The 15,717-nt window shown below is 37.0% G+C and overlaps 1 protein-coding gene across 1 annotated transcript in view; it reads right to left on the bottom strand.

Annotated features, from left to right (window-relative positions):
* Nucleotides 1–15,717, bottom strand: part of cacna1bb (calcium channel, voltage-dependent, N type, alpha 1B subunit, b) — a 147,399-nt gene that overhangs the window by 33,357 nt on the left and 98,325 nt on the right. Inside the window, exons 21-28 of the mRNA XM_084137076.1 lie at nt 13,351–14,001; nt 11,907–12,076; nt 11,080–11,206; nt 10,785–10,914; nt 9,918–9,977; nt 9,543–9,649; nt 2,978–3,074; nt 789–949 (exon numbers count right to left, since the gene is read on the bottom strand). Coding sequence (XP_083993202.1) covers nt 789–949; nt 2,978–3,074; nt 9,543–9,649; nt 9,918–9,977; nt 10,785–10,914; nt 11,080–11,206; nt 11,907–12,076; nt 13,351–14,001 — 1,503 coding nt within the window. The remainder of the gene's footprint in view (nt 1–788; nt 950–2,977; nt 3,075–9,542; nt 9,650–9,917; nt 9,978–10,784; nt 10,915–11,079; nt 11,207–11,906; nt 12,077–13,350; nt 14,002–15,717) is intronic.

The raw sequence follows: 15,717 nt of genomic DNA, 5'->3' as shown, positions 1-15,717 counted from the left end.
ACCTTTTGTCTTTTTTGTCCTTCCTGCCTTCCTATCCTTCCTATTCATTCGCTCTTCATTTCATTTCTTTTACCCTGTGTCTTTCCATCCTTCCTTTGCACTTCCTTCCCTTTCCTTTTCCTCTTTCGTTCGCTCTAGTTCCTTTGTGCCAGGGTTATTATTCGTTAACTAAAACTATTAAAACATTTTAGTTCTTTGAAATAAGGCTGAAAAAAATAATATAAATATTAGATGAATATTTTGAAATGTTCCATTGGCAACTAACTGAAATAAGTTTAAGTTGAACCACTAAAATTACAAGCTTAAAAAATAAATAAAAACTAATACTGAACTAAAACTGAAATATAAATAAATTAAACTTTAATTAATTCAAATAACTATACTAGTATATAAAACTACTTCACACTTGCTTTTCTTTTTACCTTTTGATTTTCCTTTCTGCCTGAATACCTTCCTTCCATTTCCTCCCTCTCCATCTTTTTTACTTTCACTTTCATCCTCCTCTTTCTCTTCCCAACACAATTACTAAAACTTAAATTTAAATAAAAATAAAATTCAAATAACTATACTAGTATATAAAACATACTAAAATAACACTACTTCACACTTACTTTTCTTTTTACCTTTAGATTTTCCTTTCTGCCTGACAACCTTCCTTCCCTCATCCTTTCCATATTTTCTACTTTCACTTTCATCCTCCTCCCTCCATCCACCCTTTCTCTTCCCTTTATCCATCTATCCATCCATGTAGAATACATCCAGACAGTCCAGCCAGAGCACAGCCGTACCTGCAGTCCTTCTCCAGGGCTTTGGACTCATCGGTGCAGTGAAAAAACTTCCCCTTGAAAAGCTGCACAGCAATGACGGCGAAGATGAACATGAACAGGATGTAAACGATGAGGATGTTGAGCACATTCTTCAGAGAGTTCACTACGCAGTCAAACACGGCCTGGAGACACACAAACGGCACAAATCAAATCTCCTGCAAACAGTGGACAGCCTCACTGCCACGTGCAGACCATAATGCACACTTTCATTAAATCCATCTGTGTAGACTGTGTCGTTGTGTGTTAAAGTCACAAGGCCTTTGTGATAGCACACAACTTCGCTAACTGTAGGCTGTGACGTAATTGATTACTGCTCCTCTTGCTCTAGATAATCACATGATTGCACTAAGGCTGAGGATAAGTGTGTAAGATGTGTAAATCTACTAATTTTTCTGTCATTTCTGCTTGTTTAATTTCCTCAGGGTATCATTATTAGCACTGAGTAGTATATATTTTTCACCATTAATGCTAATAAGATCTCTGTAGGCAGGATAAATGTCTCTGTGGCCCTGTGAGGCTTTATCTGTGCATTAGTATTGCAACTAACCTAAACTGCAGTTTTATTTGTTAGTCTATTATTTATTTTAATGCCACCGGTGATGAATCTTCAGCCAAATGAATAAATGATGCTGTGAAATATTAGTTTAAATGTATAATTTAGCCATGTAATGAGATAACAGTAAGTGTCTCTAAAACGATTTGTTTGTGTGCCTAAGTGTGTGATTTGATTAGAGAGAAAGATGCGACAAGGCTGTTAATGTCGAGGGCCACACAAGGGGCATCCCTGCCTGCAAAATATTCACACAAACAAGCACAATATCACACAGTGGCAGCTTCAGATTTTTTTTTCTTGTCTAACAGTTCAGATGGGGTGCTAAGATCTTTATTTAAGTGCATTATTAACTTCAATAACCTGCATTTATTGCATTTTATTTAATTTTCCATTTAACCGTGAAACTACACATTTACAAGGTCACATTATAAAGTGTGCAGAGTTATAAAGCACGTGATATCAATTTCGCTGAAAATCTTTATTATTGCCTTATCAGGTCTTTAAATCAAAAACGGTTTATTCTGCGAGCATGTTATTTTAGAATTATTATACATACTGTTATAGTAATTACAAATATTTTAAATTCACTTTCACTTTTCATTTTAAATTATTAATTATTTAAGCTTTATTTCAAATACCAAAATATACCAATTTAGTTTTAGTTTTACTGAACAATAACAACAGCAGCATGGAAAACACTATCGTTAGCATCTTTTTTTATCAATGCCTCTCAGTAAGACTGAATACACCTCTCAACTGATAGACCCTCTATGAGTTTTAATGAATGATAATCTTTCACTGGTGGATCTGATCTCTGCCCTACAAAGGCAAAAGACCATAACTCGCTAGAGTGTGGAACTGAGAAAAATGGCTTTAAAGATTTTTAGTTGTCCCGCCAAATTAATTATAGGTAGGACACTGGAAATCTGGCAAATAGATGTTTTAGTAATGAAAATGATATACATAAAAAAATCTTTTGACCACTATTTTAAAGTTACTGTACTCTGCCTTTGTATTGTCAGCAAAAAGTGAGAAGTCATGCCAAGGCAAAAGGAATTAACTTCCACATTATCAAAGCTCTGAGGACATCAGAAGTTAGAGGGACTGATGGCAGCTGTACAAAGTACACAGGCTACACCATAATTTCAATTGTAATGGACAATAAAACAAAGGCAGATAACCGTACAATCTGGTAGGTAGCATTATTTGATAGAACACCGGCACAGTAACTTCATATTGACGCGCGGCTGAACAAAGGCAGAGTACCGTAACTCAATTTGAGAGTTCCAAAACAGAGCCAAAGTGCAGTAACTGGTGTTACGGTGTTCTGCCTTTGTTTCTCATGGGCTTTTGGAAGTTACTGTTAAGACAACTCATTATTTTCTCGAAAAAACAATGGAATTGATTCAAGATACTCATCCACATGATAAAGGAGGTCTTGAATGTGCCAAAAATATAAATAACTCCTTTTCGACCAAAAACGAAGTTACGGTCTTTTGCTTTTGCACGGCAGATCTTGTCATTTTAAAACTAAAACCCCATAATTCCACTTGCATGCTCTCAGAGGAGTAAGATAAGAGCTAAGCAGGGACATTACTTTGAGTTTGGGCAAACGTTTGATGGTCTTCAAGGGCCTCAGGACTCGAAGGACCCTTAGGGACTTGATGGTGTTGATGTCCTTGCCTTTTGTTCCCCTGTAAGGAAAAAGCAATGACTTAAGAGACATTTGAACACGCTTGCATTCACACATTTTAACACACTTGATGCATTTTGATGTCATCTGCCAGCACATGCACAAAGCCTTAATTCAATTACATTTTCATGAGCTAATCACTTCCTCCAGCCCATCATGTAATTCAGAATTACATTAGCTAGAGGTCATTTGGTTAGTAGAAAGCATGCCTTTAAGGGGAGGTTATTTTACAGAAACAAACCTACCTCTAAGCATGACAATAAATATAATTTAACATGTAATATTTCTGTAAAATAACACTCATTTACCAGAAAAAGATACAAAGAAACAATCCATTCAGCAGGAATGGTTTCTTTGTAAAAACCACAGTTGGCCAAGTCATATTCTGATGCTTAAAAGCTAAAAAAAAAAAAAAAATGTTGCCGCCATGTTGCTAGGATGTTTGATTGTACTATTAGATTGCTAGTGGTTATTTACTGGCCTAAGCCAAAAGACACAGACTCTCTATGATGTTCTGTGGCCAGTTGCATAAAAAGATTAAGATTCATCATACAAGTCATCAAATTTTTTTCTTTAAGACTGATCATAACTTTAAAAAATAATCATTTACATTAAAAAAAAGTAGATTGGCCAAGTTCGAATCCGAAATATAAGACAGACTAGTTCTGAAGACACAGTTTTACCATAGTGGATGTGTTATTAGCAAATGGCCTCTAAATGGTCTCTAAATATGGTTCAGGTGCATTATTTACTGCAAGTTTAAGGGAAGTTTAAGTTTTTCTGGGTTTTTTTATAATCCACCAGGCAAAAGCCATGAATTCTAAAGCTACAAGTTTAATTAAGTTTAATACCTTTTTTTATTATTTTTTTGAGAAATCATAACAGTGATGAACCACTAATGAAATGTATTGAACATAAAATAAACCCTTTTAAAGTCTTAATAATGAATGTCGCTTTAATGTTTGAGTTCCATTCAGTTTAACTGTTTTCAGGATTGACTTGAAGTTAAATGCCACACTGAAAAATTCATTCTCTGAATGTTACAGCTGGTAGATTCGCATTGAATGACAGATGAAATTACACAGTTCAACAGAAGGGAACTCACCTGAGAAGATAAGAAAAGGCTATTTAAAAACTTTCACTCTAAACTTCAGCAGTCACGTCTAAACACAAGAATGACCTCAATTTGAACCTTGTTTAAACCAAAAAGGCTTTCTGACCGCTGAGATGTTTCCTGGACAGTTGAAAGTACTCTGAAGAAGAGCTTTTCATCATTTTCTTTACATTCATCATTCAAAATACAAACTTCAAATGCTCTGCATTGCAAATAAGCATTTGCTTTCCGATACTAAAAAGAGTGGGCTTAAGGAGTCATAGCTTAGCTCTGTGATTGTTCTGCTTACTTTTTCTCTCCCATGAGGAGTTGGGTCTCTATCACTCTGGCATGCAATGTCCATGCAATGTCTGTCAGTCATACACACACACGCACACACCCCATGGGTGCATGTGGATCTCTGCTTAATGAGACAGTCAACTATACTCCCATAGATTTCAGAGGACTATCTGTCTCCAACCCCCCATCACACATGAGGTCCAGTGAAATTATATTGAAAGTAAGATAAAAACTTTTGTTTCTGGTACTTGTGAAAGTTCATAATATTATAAATTTCATAATATTATATATACACAATCACATTTCGTATTATATATCATATAAAATTATAGAAAATGTGTGTGTATATATATATATATATATATATATATATATATATATATATATATATATATATATATATATAGTGTGTGTGTGTGTGTGTCTTGAATAATGGGCTTAATTTGTATGCAAAATGCTATATTTTTCATATTATTTTTTATATTTTTGTTATATAAAATTAGATGCAAACATATATATTTTCCCATATTATCCAGATATTTATTGACAGCTTGTGAGTTTTATCCACAAATGTTTAGTGAAGGAATATGAGAATTTTAGAGCGATCTGCCATCAACTAGCTTCTAAAATACAAGGACAGTAAAAACATCCATCTGCTGTTTTCACTGCTTATCCATATTCAAAACAAGTTGGTTATAGAACTTCTTTTGATATGTATGTAGCAGATGTTCAGTTTATGCAATAATTTAACAGCAATAATCAGAATTAATTCAGCTTCTGTTTGACCATTATCATAAGGGGTGGCTGTCCTCTGGAAACAGTAGGAGTAGTAGTTTCTATAAGCCCTTGCAAAGGTCGAAGGTCATGTAATTGGGAAAGAGTTGGTCCATCCCCTTCCGCAAAGGCTGAATGAGAGGAAGAGTCGAAGGGTGGTGAGTTTGGAGTGGTCCGTGGGAAGGTTGTGGGGTAAAGGGTATGTTTTTAATAGATATATAGACTGTCCCCACCTGGTCACGCTTTGCTGTGATCTGACGAGGGAAACCGATGAAAAACCATGCACATGTGCACAAACACAGAAACACACACATAATAAGGCGCGTCGCAGACACAGAAGAAGCAGTAAATGCAGATCAGCATGAAGAGATTAAATGAGATCAGAACGGAAGAGAGCTGTCACTGAGCGGAAACACTGTGGAAGGACGGACAGCAAAGAAAGATTAAAAAAAGCATCGAAGCAACTCTAGTGCACAATAACACATTACATTAATCAAAGACATGATGCAATGGGGGATTATTAGTTACTGTTTGTTTGTAACATCTCTGCAAGATAAATAACACTCAGCGGTAAATATAGAGGCATCGAAACATGAATCACAAATGTGAAAAGGTCACAGACCTGCATATTTCACGTATACACACCCACACACACTATAAGACAATGCATGCATGTGCTAGAGGTTCATGCAACTTCTGGTAATGGATGCTGATTGTGTACACAGCAAGAAAAGTAAAATGGATTCACCGATTGCTGCCAGTAACGGGGACTCATCATTTATCTTTTTTTTTTTTTTTTTGCATTGTATCAAATATGAGATGAGGTATTTTTCATAAAAAAATACAAACTCTTTTCTTTATTTATCTATATTTTCTTTATGGTGGCTTAATAAGGAAGGGATAAATAAATAAATTAATAAATTAATTAATTACATTTAAAATTAAAATAAAACATGTCGCAACAGATGTTTTCTTTACTATATGGTTGTAATGTCTTTAATCTGATTTGCTCACATCACTAACTGTATAGCAGCAAGTATCATTCTGTCTATTCGTTGGGCTTCCTTATAAATGTACCGAACTGTGAGTAACTCAGTTTTATTTACTTGCTGAAGTGCATTGAGTTTAAGAATTCATTTTAGACGCTGCTTATGTCCAGTTGTGAATGTCTTGCACTGGTCTACCGATTCCTTATCCACACAAACACACACTTATACTCAGGCAGATTAACATGAAGCAGGTAATAACAAATGCGTACCCCATGAAGCTCCTGAAAGCAACGCAAGCGAAAAGGAAAGACAGGGCAGATAAAGAAAGCGAGAAAGAGAGAGAGACAGAAAGAGAAAGAAAGATGGATGGAGAAAGAAGGAGCTGAATGAGAAACATTAAAACCCACAGGACACAAACCACTGAAGAACAGCACAGGAGAGAAAAGAAGATTACAGCACAGTTTAAGAGAAACAAGCACAGTATCAGAAAGAGCAAAACACAGTATATGAGATACATTTATATTCACTGTACAACATTAAACTGAAACCAAAGCTAATACTGCCCTAACTTAATCTTTCTTCAACTACAGACACTTTTACGTCCTAGGGGTTGGTTTTTTATTAAAACGAACAAGTTTTATTTATTTTTTGTTACATTATATGAATGAAGGTTCACACTAGAACCATCTTGGTTTTATCAGTCCTTCATCATTTCTCACTTTCAAATACCTTTAATTTATTGTTTTACACTTACCAAAATGTTAATCTTAAAATATGAAAATTTGTAAATATTTTATTAATTGAAACCTAATCATCCCTCAGTTCTGGTGCCCTTTTACATGGCCAAACTAATAATGGTTTTAGTTTTAGGGTTTTTACTATTTTAATTATGTGCCATTTCTGATCTAATTGGATTTTGTCAAATTGTGCAGACAATGTGAAAATATTAGGTAACACTTTATTTTAAGGTGATGTAGTTACACGTTACTACATGATAAATTGAGCATAATTGCAAGTAACTAATCATAAAACAAACCCTAATAACTCTATAATAAGTACATGTTAAATAATATTACTCAGTACTTATTTGAGTAATGTAATGTCAGCTTAAAATAAAGTGTAACCAAATATTATTTACATTTGTGTATCAAAATAGATACATTTGCTTTAGCAAGACAAAGGAGTCGGTTATTTTATTGCAAAAATGTTTTAAATGTAATTTCCACCATATAATGCTAATAAAACCAATACATCCTTTTAGATTTGTTGGAAATGACACTGTTATAGAAACGCTTATGATTTCCAGAAATAAATGACAAAAACGGCAGCATTATTTTATGGTGCAAGCGAAACTACTGCTGGATATTAGTTTATTTAATTTTTTATTAACAATGTAAATAAAGTAGAATAATAAAAAAATTGTGCGCGTTTTGCAAATCCACAAGGGCAAAAGTGTCCGTAGCTAAAGAAACTCTTGGTGAACGTGATTTCTCCAAGTACAACATGTTCCTGGATCAACATCTTTGTTGATCATGGAACAACATTCCAATCAACCAATCAGATTTGAGGGACAAGTTTACAGTTTATGTCAGGTTTAGGCTTGAAACCAGGTTGAAGTGCTTCTAAATCTGTGTTATTCATGTATTATTTCCCCCTGATTTTAGGGATAAGTTATTGATAGGGTTAGGTTTAGGGGTGGGGATATGGTTAGAAATATATTTAGGATGCAGGAACATGTCTTTCTTGGCAAAATCACAGTGAATATGCTGTAGTACCACCATCAGAAGCACAGGTGCCAGTCAGAGCTGGTGGAGAATTTCTGCACTACTGAATAATACAGCTGCAAACTCACACAAAATGTCTGGTCTGAAAAGCGGAGCAGTTTTCTCTCACCTCTTTTTCAGCTATTTTAAAGCACCCCAGGGTCTCTCTGTCAAATGCAGAGGTGGAGATTGAGAGACAGCTGAGCATCTGCACATGACGACTAAAAAGATTCAGCCACACTAGACCTTGGATTCATTACACAAATCACACACACGCTGTCAAACCAAATGTGTGTGTGTGTGCGTTTATGTTTGCCTTGCAGAGAAATCTGTACCCGACTGGGTTCATAAACTACATTATGTTGGCTCTCGGCTATGAAAAACTCATGCCGTCGTGATGTCACGGTGGTTGCCATGGCTATACGGTTGCTAAATTTTCTGACTGGTTGTTAGCGTGTAGCAATGTGGTTGCTAGGGTAGCTTGTAGCTTAGGTGGTTGCTAGGCACCTACTGTACATCATTGTGAGTCTAGGGGATTTTATTGCTGCTTTATCATCCATCAAATGAAATTTTTAAATTCAATCAATTAGACGAGTAATAGCACACTGAGGAAATCATTACTAATTATCATGGGTAGCTCAGGAACAAAAAGACTAAGGCCTTGTCCACACTAATATGTTTTAAGTTTAAAAACGCATCCTCTTCTCTGTTTTGGCCTTACGTCCACACTGAGACAGCGTTTTGTCCTGCGAAAACTGAGCTTTTTAAAAACGTTCCCAAGTGGATAAATTTGAAAACACCGTTTTCACGTTGTAGTGTGGACTGTGAGAATGGATGACGTGTTTAGCACCTGAGAACCTGTTATGTGCTATTCACTTTCGCACTGTTGCTAAAGATATGTTACTTTGTACACTCTTCATATCGCAGTTGCGTTTTAGACCAAACATATAATGGTGACTGAGTGCGACCTGAACGCATCAGTGAATGCTGAGATATTTTGATAAATAAAATGATCCTGCAAGAAGAATAGCATGAGAACTTTATCATGTCTGTATCATCTCAGTGAGCTTTCCTGAGGGTTTACGCATGCGCAGTAAAGTGAATTTAGCCTTTTCCGACGTGGTTTCAGTGTAGATGAAAAACTTTTGGAAAACGCTAGTCGCCGTTTTCAAATGTATCCGGATGACTATGTAGACGTAGCCTTAAAGGAAAACCGTTGGGAAATGTGTCCTCTCTGCAACTGTCTGGCTCAGATCCTGTGGGAAATACTAAATCCGAACCATTAGCACAGGTGTGCGCGCTGCACACGATCCCATTATGAGCTAAAAAGAAAACAGATGCACGTTAAACCGATCAGTTCCTAAGACCAAACTGCACACAGATGCCACACTTCCCCTCATCACAAAGCTTCATCTCACACCAGAAAATAAACAGCGAGCAGTCACATCCTGTTTCTGTCATTTTCGACTGAATGCTCTCTTGCTGGATTTGAACTGACAGTCTGCTCGTCTCTGCTCCGCTCTGACAGAATTACAAAAAAAGCCACTCACGAGCAGGCGAAGGCCACCAGAGCGCCGCTGACTACAATGAAGTCCAGTATGTTCCACAGGTCCCTGAAGTAAGACCCAGGATGCAACAGCAGCCCAAGATCAATCATCTAGATGGAAGGAGGTGAACAAAAAAAGAAATGAATACTTATATTCAAGCAAGGACGCGTTTAAATTGATCAGAAGATCAAATTGTAAATAAAATAAAAATTATTTAAAATATTATATATATATAGTATATGTATATACAATATATATATATATATATATATATATATATATATATATATATATATATATATATATAAAATTTCATACAGCAAAAAATAAAAATATATTCTTGCGTCAATGACACGGTGACAAGGAGGTTTTATTTACCTTTATAACCATCTCAAATGTGAACACACCAGTGAAGACGTAATCTAGATATTTCAGCACCTGAGGGAACCACAAAACAGTGTGAGTGCTAGAAATAAGAAGTAATTTTCTTCCTATTTCTGCAGTCCCACAGACCGTTTGAGCAAGGGAAAGCATATGATGCCATAAATACTGAAAAAAATCTGTGTAAACCATAGTGTTGGGCCCCACTGCAGCTTTGATTCAGCGAGTAATTCAATAATCTTCAAAACAGAACAGACATGATGTACAATGTCTTTTTCTGAGAGACAAAAATAGATGTTTTGAATAAACACTCAAGTTTTTCCATCCTTTCATTCCTCCCACATGAGCAGTTGGGGAATATTGTGTGAAAGCAGAGATTCATCAGACAAGCCGATCACCCTCAATGAATCAATTACAGAGAAAACAGTGGACAGTGGGATTCTTGAAGACATGTGTACATGTAATTCTCTGTTATTCAGAGAGCACCGCTACGTTTATGGGCTAATGCAGTCTGAAGTCTTCTCGCAGGCTTTCCCGGAAAAAAAAAATTGTGCAAAAGCCAGTCAGATGGGCTAGTGACATTTCACCATGACATTTCAGACAAGGGCTGCCATACTGCCCTACAGGACTGGTCTTGAGTTATGTAAACTCCATTGATGTCATAACCCCAGCTTACAACGAAAGACAGTGACAATAAGATCAAAGTTTGTTGAATTTTATAGATTTATAAGATAGCACTTTAAAAAAAATGGTTATATTTAAAAACAGACGTGGCAAGACAATTCACTAAATAGACTTTTTCAGGTCTGGAAACTACTTTTTAATTTTAATTTGTATTTCTTGACATTTGCAAGTGTGTCTTACGTCATTGCGAGGGGCATTGGCCTGCACAGGGTCTTCAGCGGCGAGAGCGATGCTGCTCATGGTGATGACTGTGAGGATACACATCTCAAAATACCTCAGGTTCACCACATAATGACACAGCCGTCTCACTCTACAGAGGCAACATGAAAACACAAAACTTATTCACACTATTCAGTAGGTACATTAAAATCGAAATGTTTATTCACAGCAGTTCTATGCAGGTAATATATGTGATACATTTCATGTCTCTCCTGAAGACTGTGCTAGAACATATGGGGTTTGGGGTTTAACTCACGGGTTAGTTGGACCAAACACAAACATGGAGCTGTATGGCAGAATGTGTTTGGGCGCATTCTGATTTAACTCATCGAGATCCTTCTTTTCCTCATTCAGCAGTAGACTGTCACCATCAATGTTGTTCACTGTCAAACAGATAATCATTAGAGCAAAGATGAGGAGGGAATGTCACAAGTGGCAAATAAACATTCAAAGCTGCCTTCTTTTTAGCAGTGCTGAATTTGAAGTTAGTAGATAATACTATAGTTAGTAGATAATTCAACCAAAAATTAATAGTCTGTCATCATCTACAGTATTTACCCTCCTGTCACTTAAAACAATTTTTCCTCTGTGGAACACAAAAGTAGTCATTTAGCATAATGTCTAAGCTGCTGTTATACAAGATCTTGACCAAAAACTGATGCACCTCTTGATGGAAATAACATCACAACATTAGCTTTTTAGCTACATTTTTGGTCAAGATCTTGAATTGACTATGCAAGAGTAAAGCACTATGTAAAGTCTACTCCAGCACATCCTAAAGACTTTCAATGAATTTAAGGTCTGGACTCAGAGGTGCCAATTTATGCGTGGAAATCATTCTTCATGCTCCCTCCCAACCATTCTTTCACAATTTGAGCCTGATGAATCTTGACATTGTCATCCTGGAATATGGCCATGATTTGTTTTCCTAAATGAAAAGCTACACACTCCATCAATTAGGGTCAGAAGAACTGTTGCCAAACATATGCTAGAAACATAATAATCACTGCGATAATAATCCAATCATAGACTCTTAAGCATTTGCTTATTTAAATCCAAAGATAAATGTAAAATAATACTTACTGGGGATGATTATGGTCTCTCCTGGCGGGGCAGTTATGGTGACGGGGATGTTGACTCCGGTTGGGCCTGCTCTGGTGCTGTTTTTTAGATTATCCGTGACTTCTGGCTTCTCATCAGTAGGAGACTGGAGAGGGCTGGTGGCTAGGCTGTCTGTTTCTGTCGGTCTGCCCCTGTAATAATTGGAAAGCTATACATCTGAACAAAATAATATACAACATACACAATACAACTCAAAGTGCTCCCTAATGCTTTGCAAAGTATGTGCACATCAAAGCAACAATAAAATTGTAGCAACAAATGCCATGTCTGATCATATACTCAATGTCAGTCTATTCAGAATGTACACGGCTTCAAAATGTCTCGCATAAAATGTTGAATGACACTGCGTTATATAACAAAATATCAAAGTAATTTCATTTATAAAACAAAACAAAAAACAACATACTTTTCAAGAAAAAAAGTATTTGGACTCTTTGTGGTTATCAAACATTAGTGGAACAAATTCAAAATTCATGTGAACTGAAATGTTGGCTACTCTGCTACACCTGTGTGAATCTGATGAGAATCTGACTTGATCATCTAATAATCATCTTGAAACAAGCTGGTCAAAAGATATTGCAAAAATGTGTATGTGTATGTGTAGTTTTGAGAAAAGCTTCCACTTTTAGTATTTTGTTATCTAAATGTCATGTTTTTTTTTATTTATGGCTTAAAGGGATAGTTCACCCACAAATGATAATTCTGTCATCATTTACTCACCCTTGTGTCATTCCAAACCTGTATGACTTTCTAAGAAAGAAAAGAAAGTGATGTGATGTGTGTATTCAAGTATGGTGTCCCATATTCGGAATTTGTGCTCTGCATTTCACCCATCCAAGTGCACACACACAGCAGTGAGTATTGAACGCACACACTCCGTGAACACACACCCGGAGCAGTAGGTAGCCATATTTGCTTGCTCAAGAGCAGTTGTGGTTAATGAGAGTGGAAGAGAGTGCTGTTCATTCACTCCCCCCACCTACATTTCCTGCCGGTACTGAGACTCAAACCTGCGACCTTCGGGTTACAAGTCCGACTCTCTAACCATTAGGCCACAACTTTTTTTTTTTCCCCAAAGAAAGTGAAAGATTTTACAATGAGCTCTGGTTTTCTGTACCGTCTCAGACGAGACAGATGGGACTCGAACCCACAACCCTTATCTCCGAAGGCTGATGCCTTATTCATTCGGCCACTGGTTTCTTTGTTCTGTGGAACATTAAAGAAGATATTTTGAAGAATGTCGGTAACAAAACAGTTTTGGTTCCCATTGACTTTCATTATACGGACAAAAAAATACAATAGAAGTCAAGGGAAAATAATTGGTTACCAACAATATTCAAAATATTTTTTTTGTGTCTGTGCTCTTCAGAAGAACATACAGTCGACATACAGTCTGAGAACATACCTGCGTTTTCCACCATTCTCCCTGCATTCTTCTCCATCCAGTGTGGACTGGGCTTTAACACGGGGCCGGTGTCTCCTCCTCTCTCCATTCCCTCCTTCGCCCTCTTTGTGACCTCGAACCCTACTCTCACCCCTGCCTCCATTACCGATCGGGCCGTTTCCGTTCCCGTTGAGCTCTCTTGATCGGCGAGAATGGTGATGTCTGTGTTCTCTCTCCTCCATCCCTGAGCCCTCCTCAGGAGAGCCAGCCATGTGGTTCATGTGTCCCCCATCCTGACTGCTGCTGCGCTCCAGGCCACCCTGGTGCTCTCGGTTTCGGCTGTGGTGTCTATGCTGCCGCCCCTCCCCTGCATCTCCGTTCTCTCCTCGACATCGATGGGGCTTCTTTGTCGGTTGACACTCTCGACTGTCCCCATCTCCGTCAGTCCTGGAATTGTCCACAGTGCCGTCTCGATGTTCCACCACCAGAGGCCGATCGTGGTGGGTCTTCATGTCGGGCCGCAGATGCAGCGCAGAAGACAAGTGCAGACGCTCTTCGGGCTCTAGTTCGTTGAAAAGGGCCTCGCTGCTGTTGCGCAGATTGTGTCTGCGCAGCTGGTTGGTGCGCTGCTCCCATATGGACATCTTCTGCAGTGACCTCTGCTGCTCTTTACTGAGGGACGGGAGAACATTCGCCTGAATTACACACATCAATATGTACCTACTCCGATAACACCCACATCCATGAGCCTACCACTGTCGACCACTCAAAATCACTCCGATCACAGTAAGTTTTCATGATATCATATGCCATGAGTTTGACATAAGATGACATGATCAACAGTAATGTTGTTTGCAAACAATACAGCATGAATGGCTTTTCTTTGTTTTTTTTAAAGACTAAACAATTAGCCAATCAAAACAGAGGTAGACCTAATTTAAAATCTTGAAGGTACAGGAAGCTCTTAAAAAAAGTAAGTAAAGTATTAAAACTAAAACTAAAAGTGAAATAAAAAAATACATTAAAAATAAAAATATTTAAACAAACACAAATGAAATGTACAACAAATGTGCAACAAAATTACCAAAACCTAAAATAAGTAACTTTACTTTACTAACTAAATAAAAGTACAAAAATAAAAGTAAACTTAAAATATTAACAAATACTATACAAGTATTCATCAAAACAGAGGTCATTTGCATACAGTTCATTCATTCTTAAAGGTAGGGGTGAGCGGGGCACAACCTAACGCGGGGCTAGTTGTAACACACATGGTTTAAAACTTTCCACACATGCCAGAATGACGAAATTTAATGTATTTTACTAGTTGCCAAATCAACACTTTATAGAGAAAAAAATGCGCCAAAATTAAAAAAATATTTGGAAGATATCACTGAACATTTATTTAACCATAGCATTTTTCATCTCTGTTTTTTTGTGTTTCTTATATCTTATATCTGTTATTTAGCAATTGAGATAGTTCTTTAAAGCTGATCTAACCAGCAGAAGACCCTATCCAGGTTTAAATCCCGGTTGCACATGTGGGGCATGTTTTAACACTGCGTTACAATGTGCCCCTCACATGTTACAATGTGCCCCACCTGTGGGGCATGTTGTCACATTTCACTTCCAGTCTTTCGGTGTAAATCAAGAAAAATGTATACACTCTATTAATGAAACAAACCCACATATTTGTACTAGACGTGTGAAATTAATGTGGGGAAAAATAAATACTCTGAACCCCAAGTGAATTTACACAAACTGAGAAAGTCAAAAAGTGTTAGGTTGTGTCCTGCTCTCCCCTACTTTTAAAGTCACTTTTGGGTGAGCTACCCCTTTAAGAATATCAGGCTCTCAAGCATCCGAGTGGAACAGTGGTTGGCATAGATGTTTTTCTACACAGTATACAGTTTCAGTATAATCTGTACCTCATGCTCTTTAACTCATGCATTTCACTTACGTCCAACACCAAATGCATTGTTAAGAAGAGACAGAGACTACAGGGACTCAGAAGCCCTAATGATGTGCTAATAGCATGTGCTAATGATAAAAATCACTAAAGTTGAACAAAAATAATAATAGCATCCTGAGCTGTGTCACTATACCTCACAAAGCGACGACATGGAGTGTAGACATAACTCCTTTGAGACACATTCAGGGTAGCACAACACAGAAAAATGACAGACATGTTTAAGACAAACAATCACATTATATGAAAAGAGGTCAAGAGAGAAAGGAAGAACAACTAGTGAGAAAGAAAAACACACACAAATAGAAAAATGCAACAAGAAATGGGAATGTTGACACACAAAGAACACAAAACCTGCAGATGTCAGTGTAATTTCAATGCACCAAATGATGTTTTCTGATGAAAAGTCCCATTCTACC

The sequence above is a fragment of the Abramis brama genome, assembly GCF_963993115.1.
Source record: "Abramis brama genome assembly, chromosome: 15".
Classification (NCBI taxonomy): Eukaryota; Metazoa; Chordata; class Actinopteri; order Cypriniformes; family Leuciscidae; genus Abramis; species Abramis brama.
This window is presented reverse-complemented; position numbering and strand designations above follow the sequence as displayed.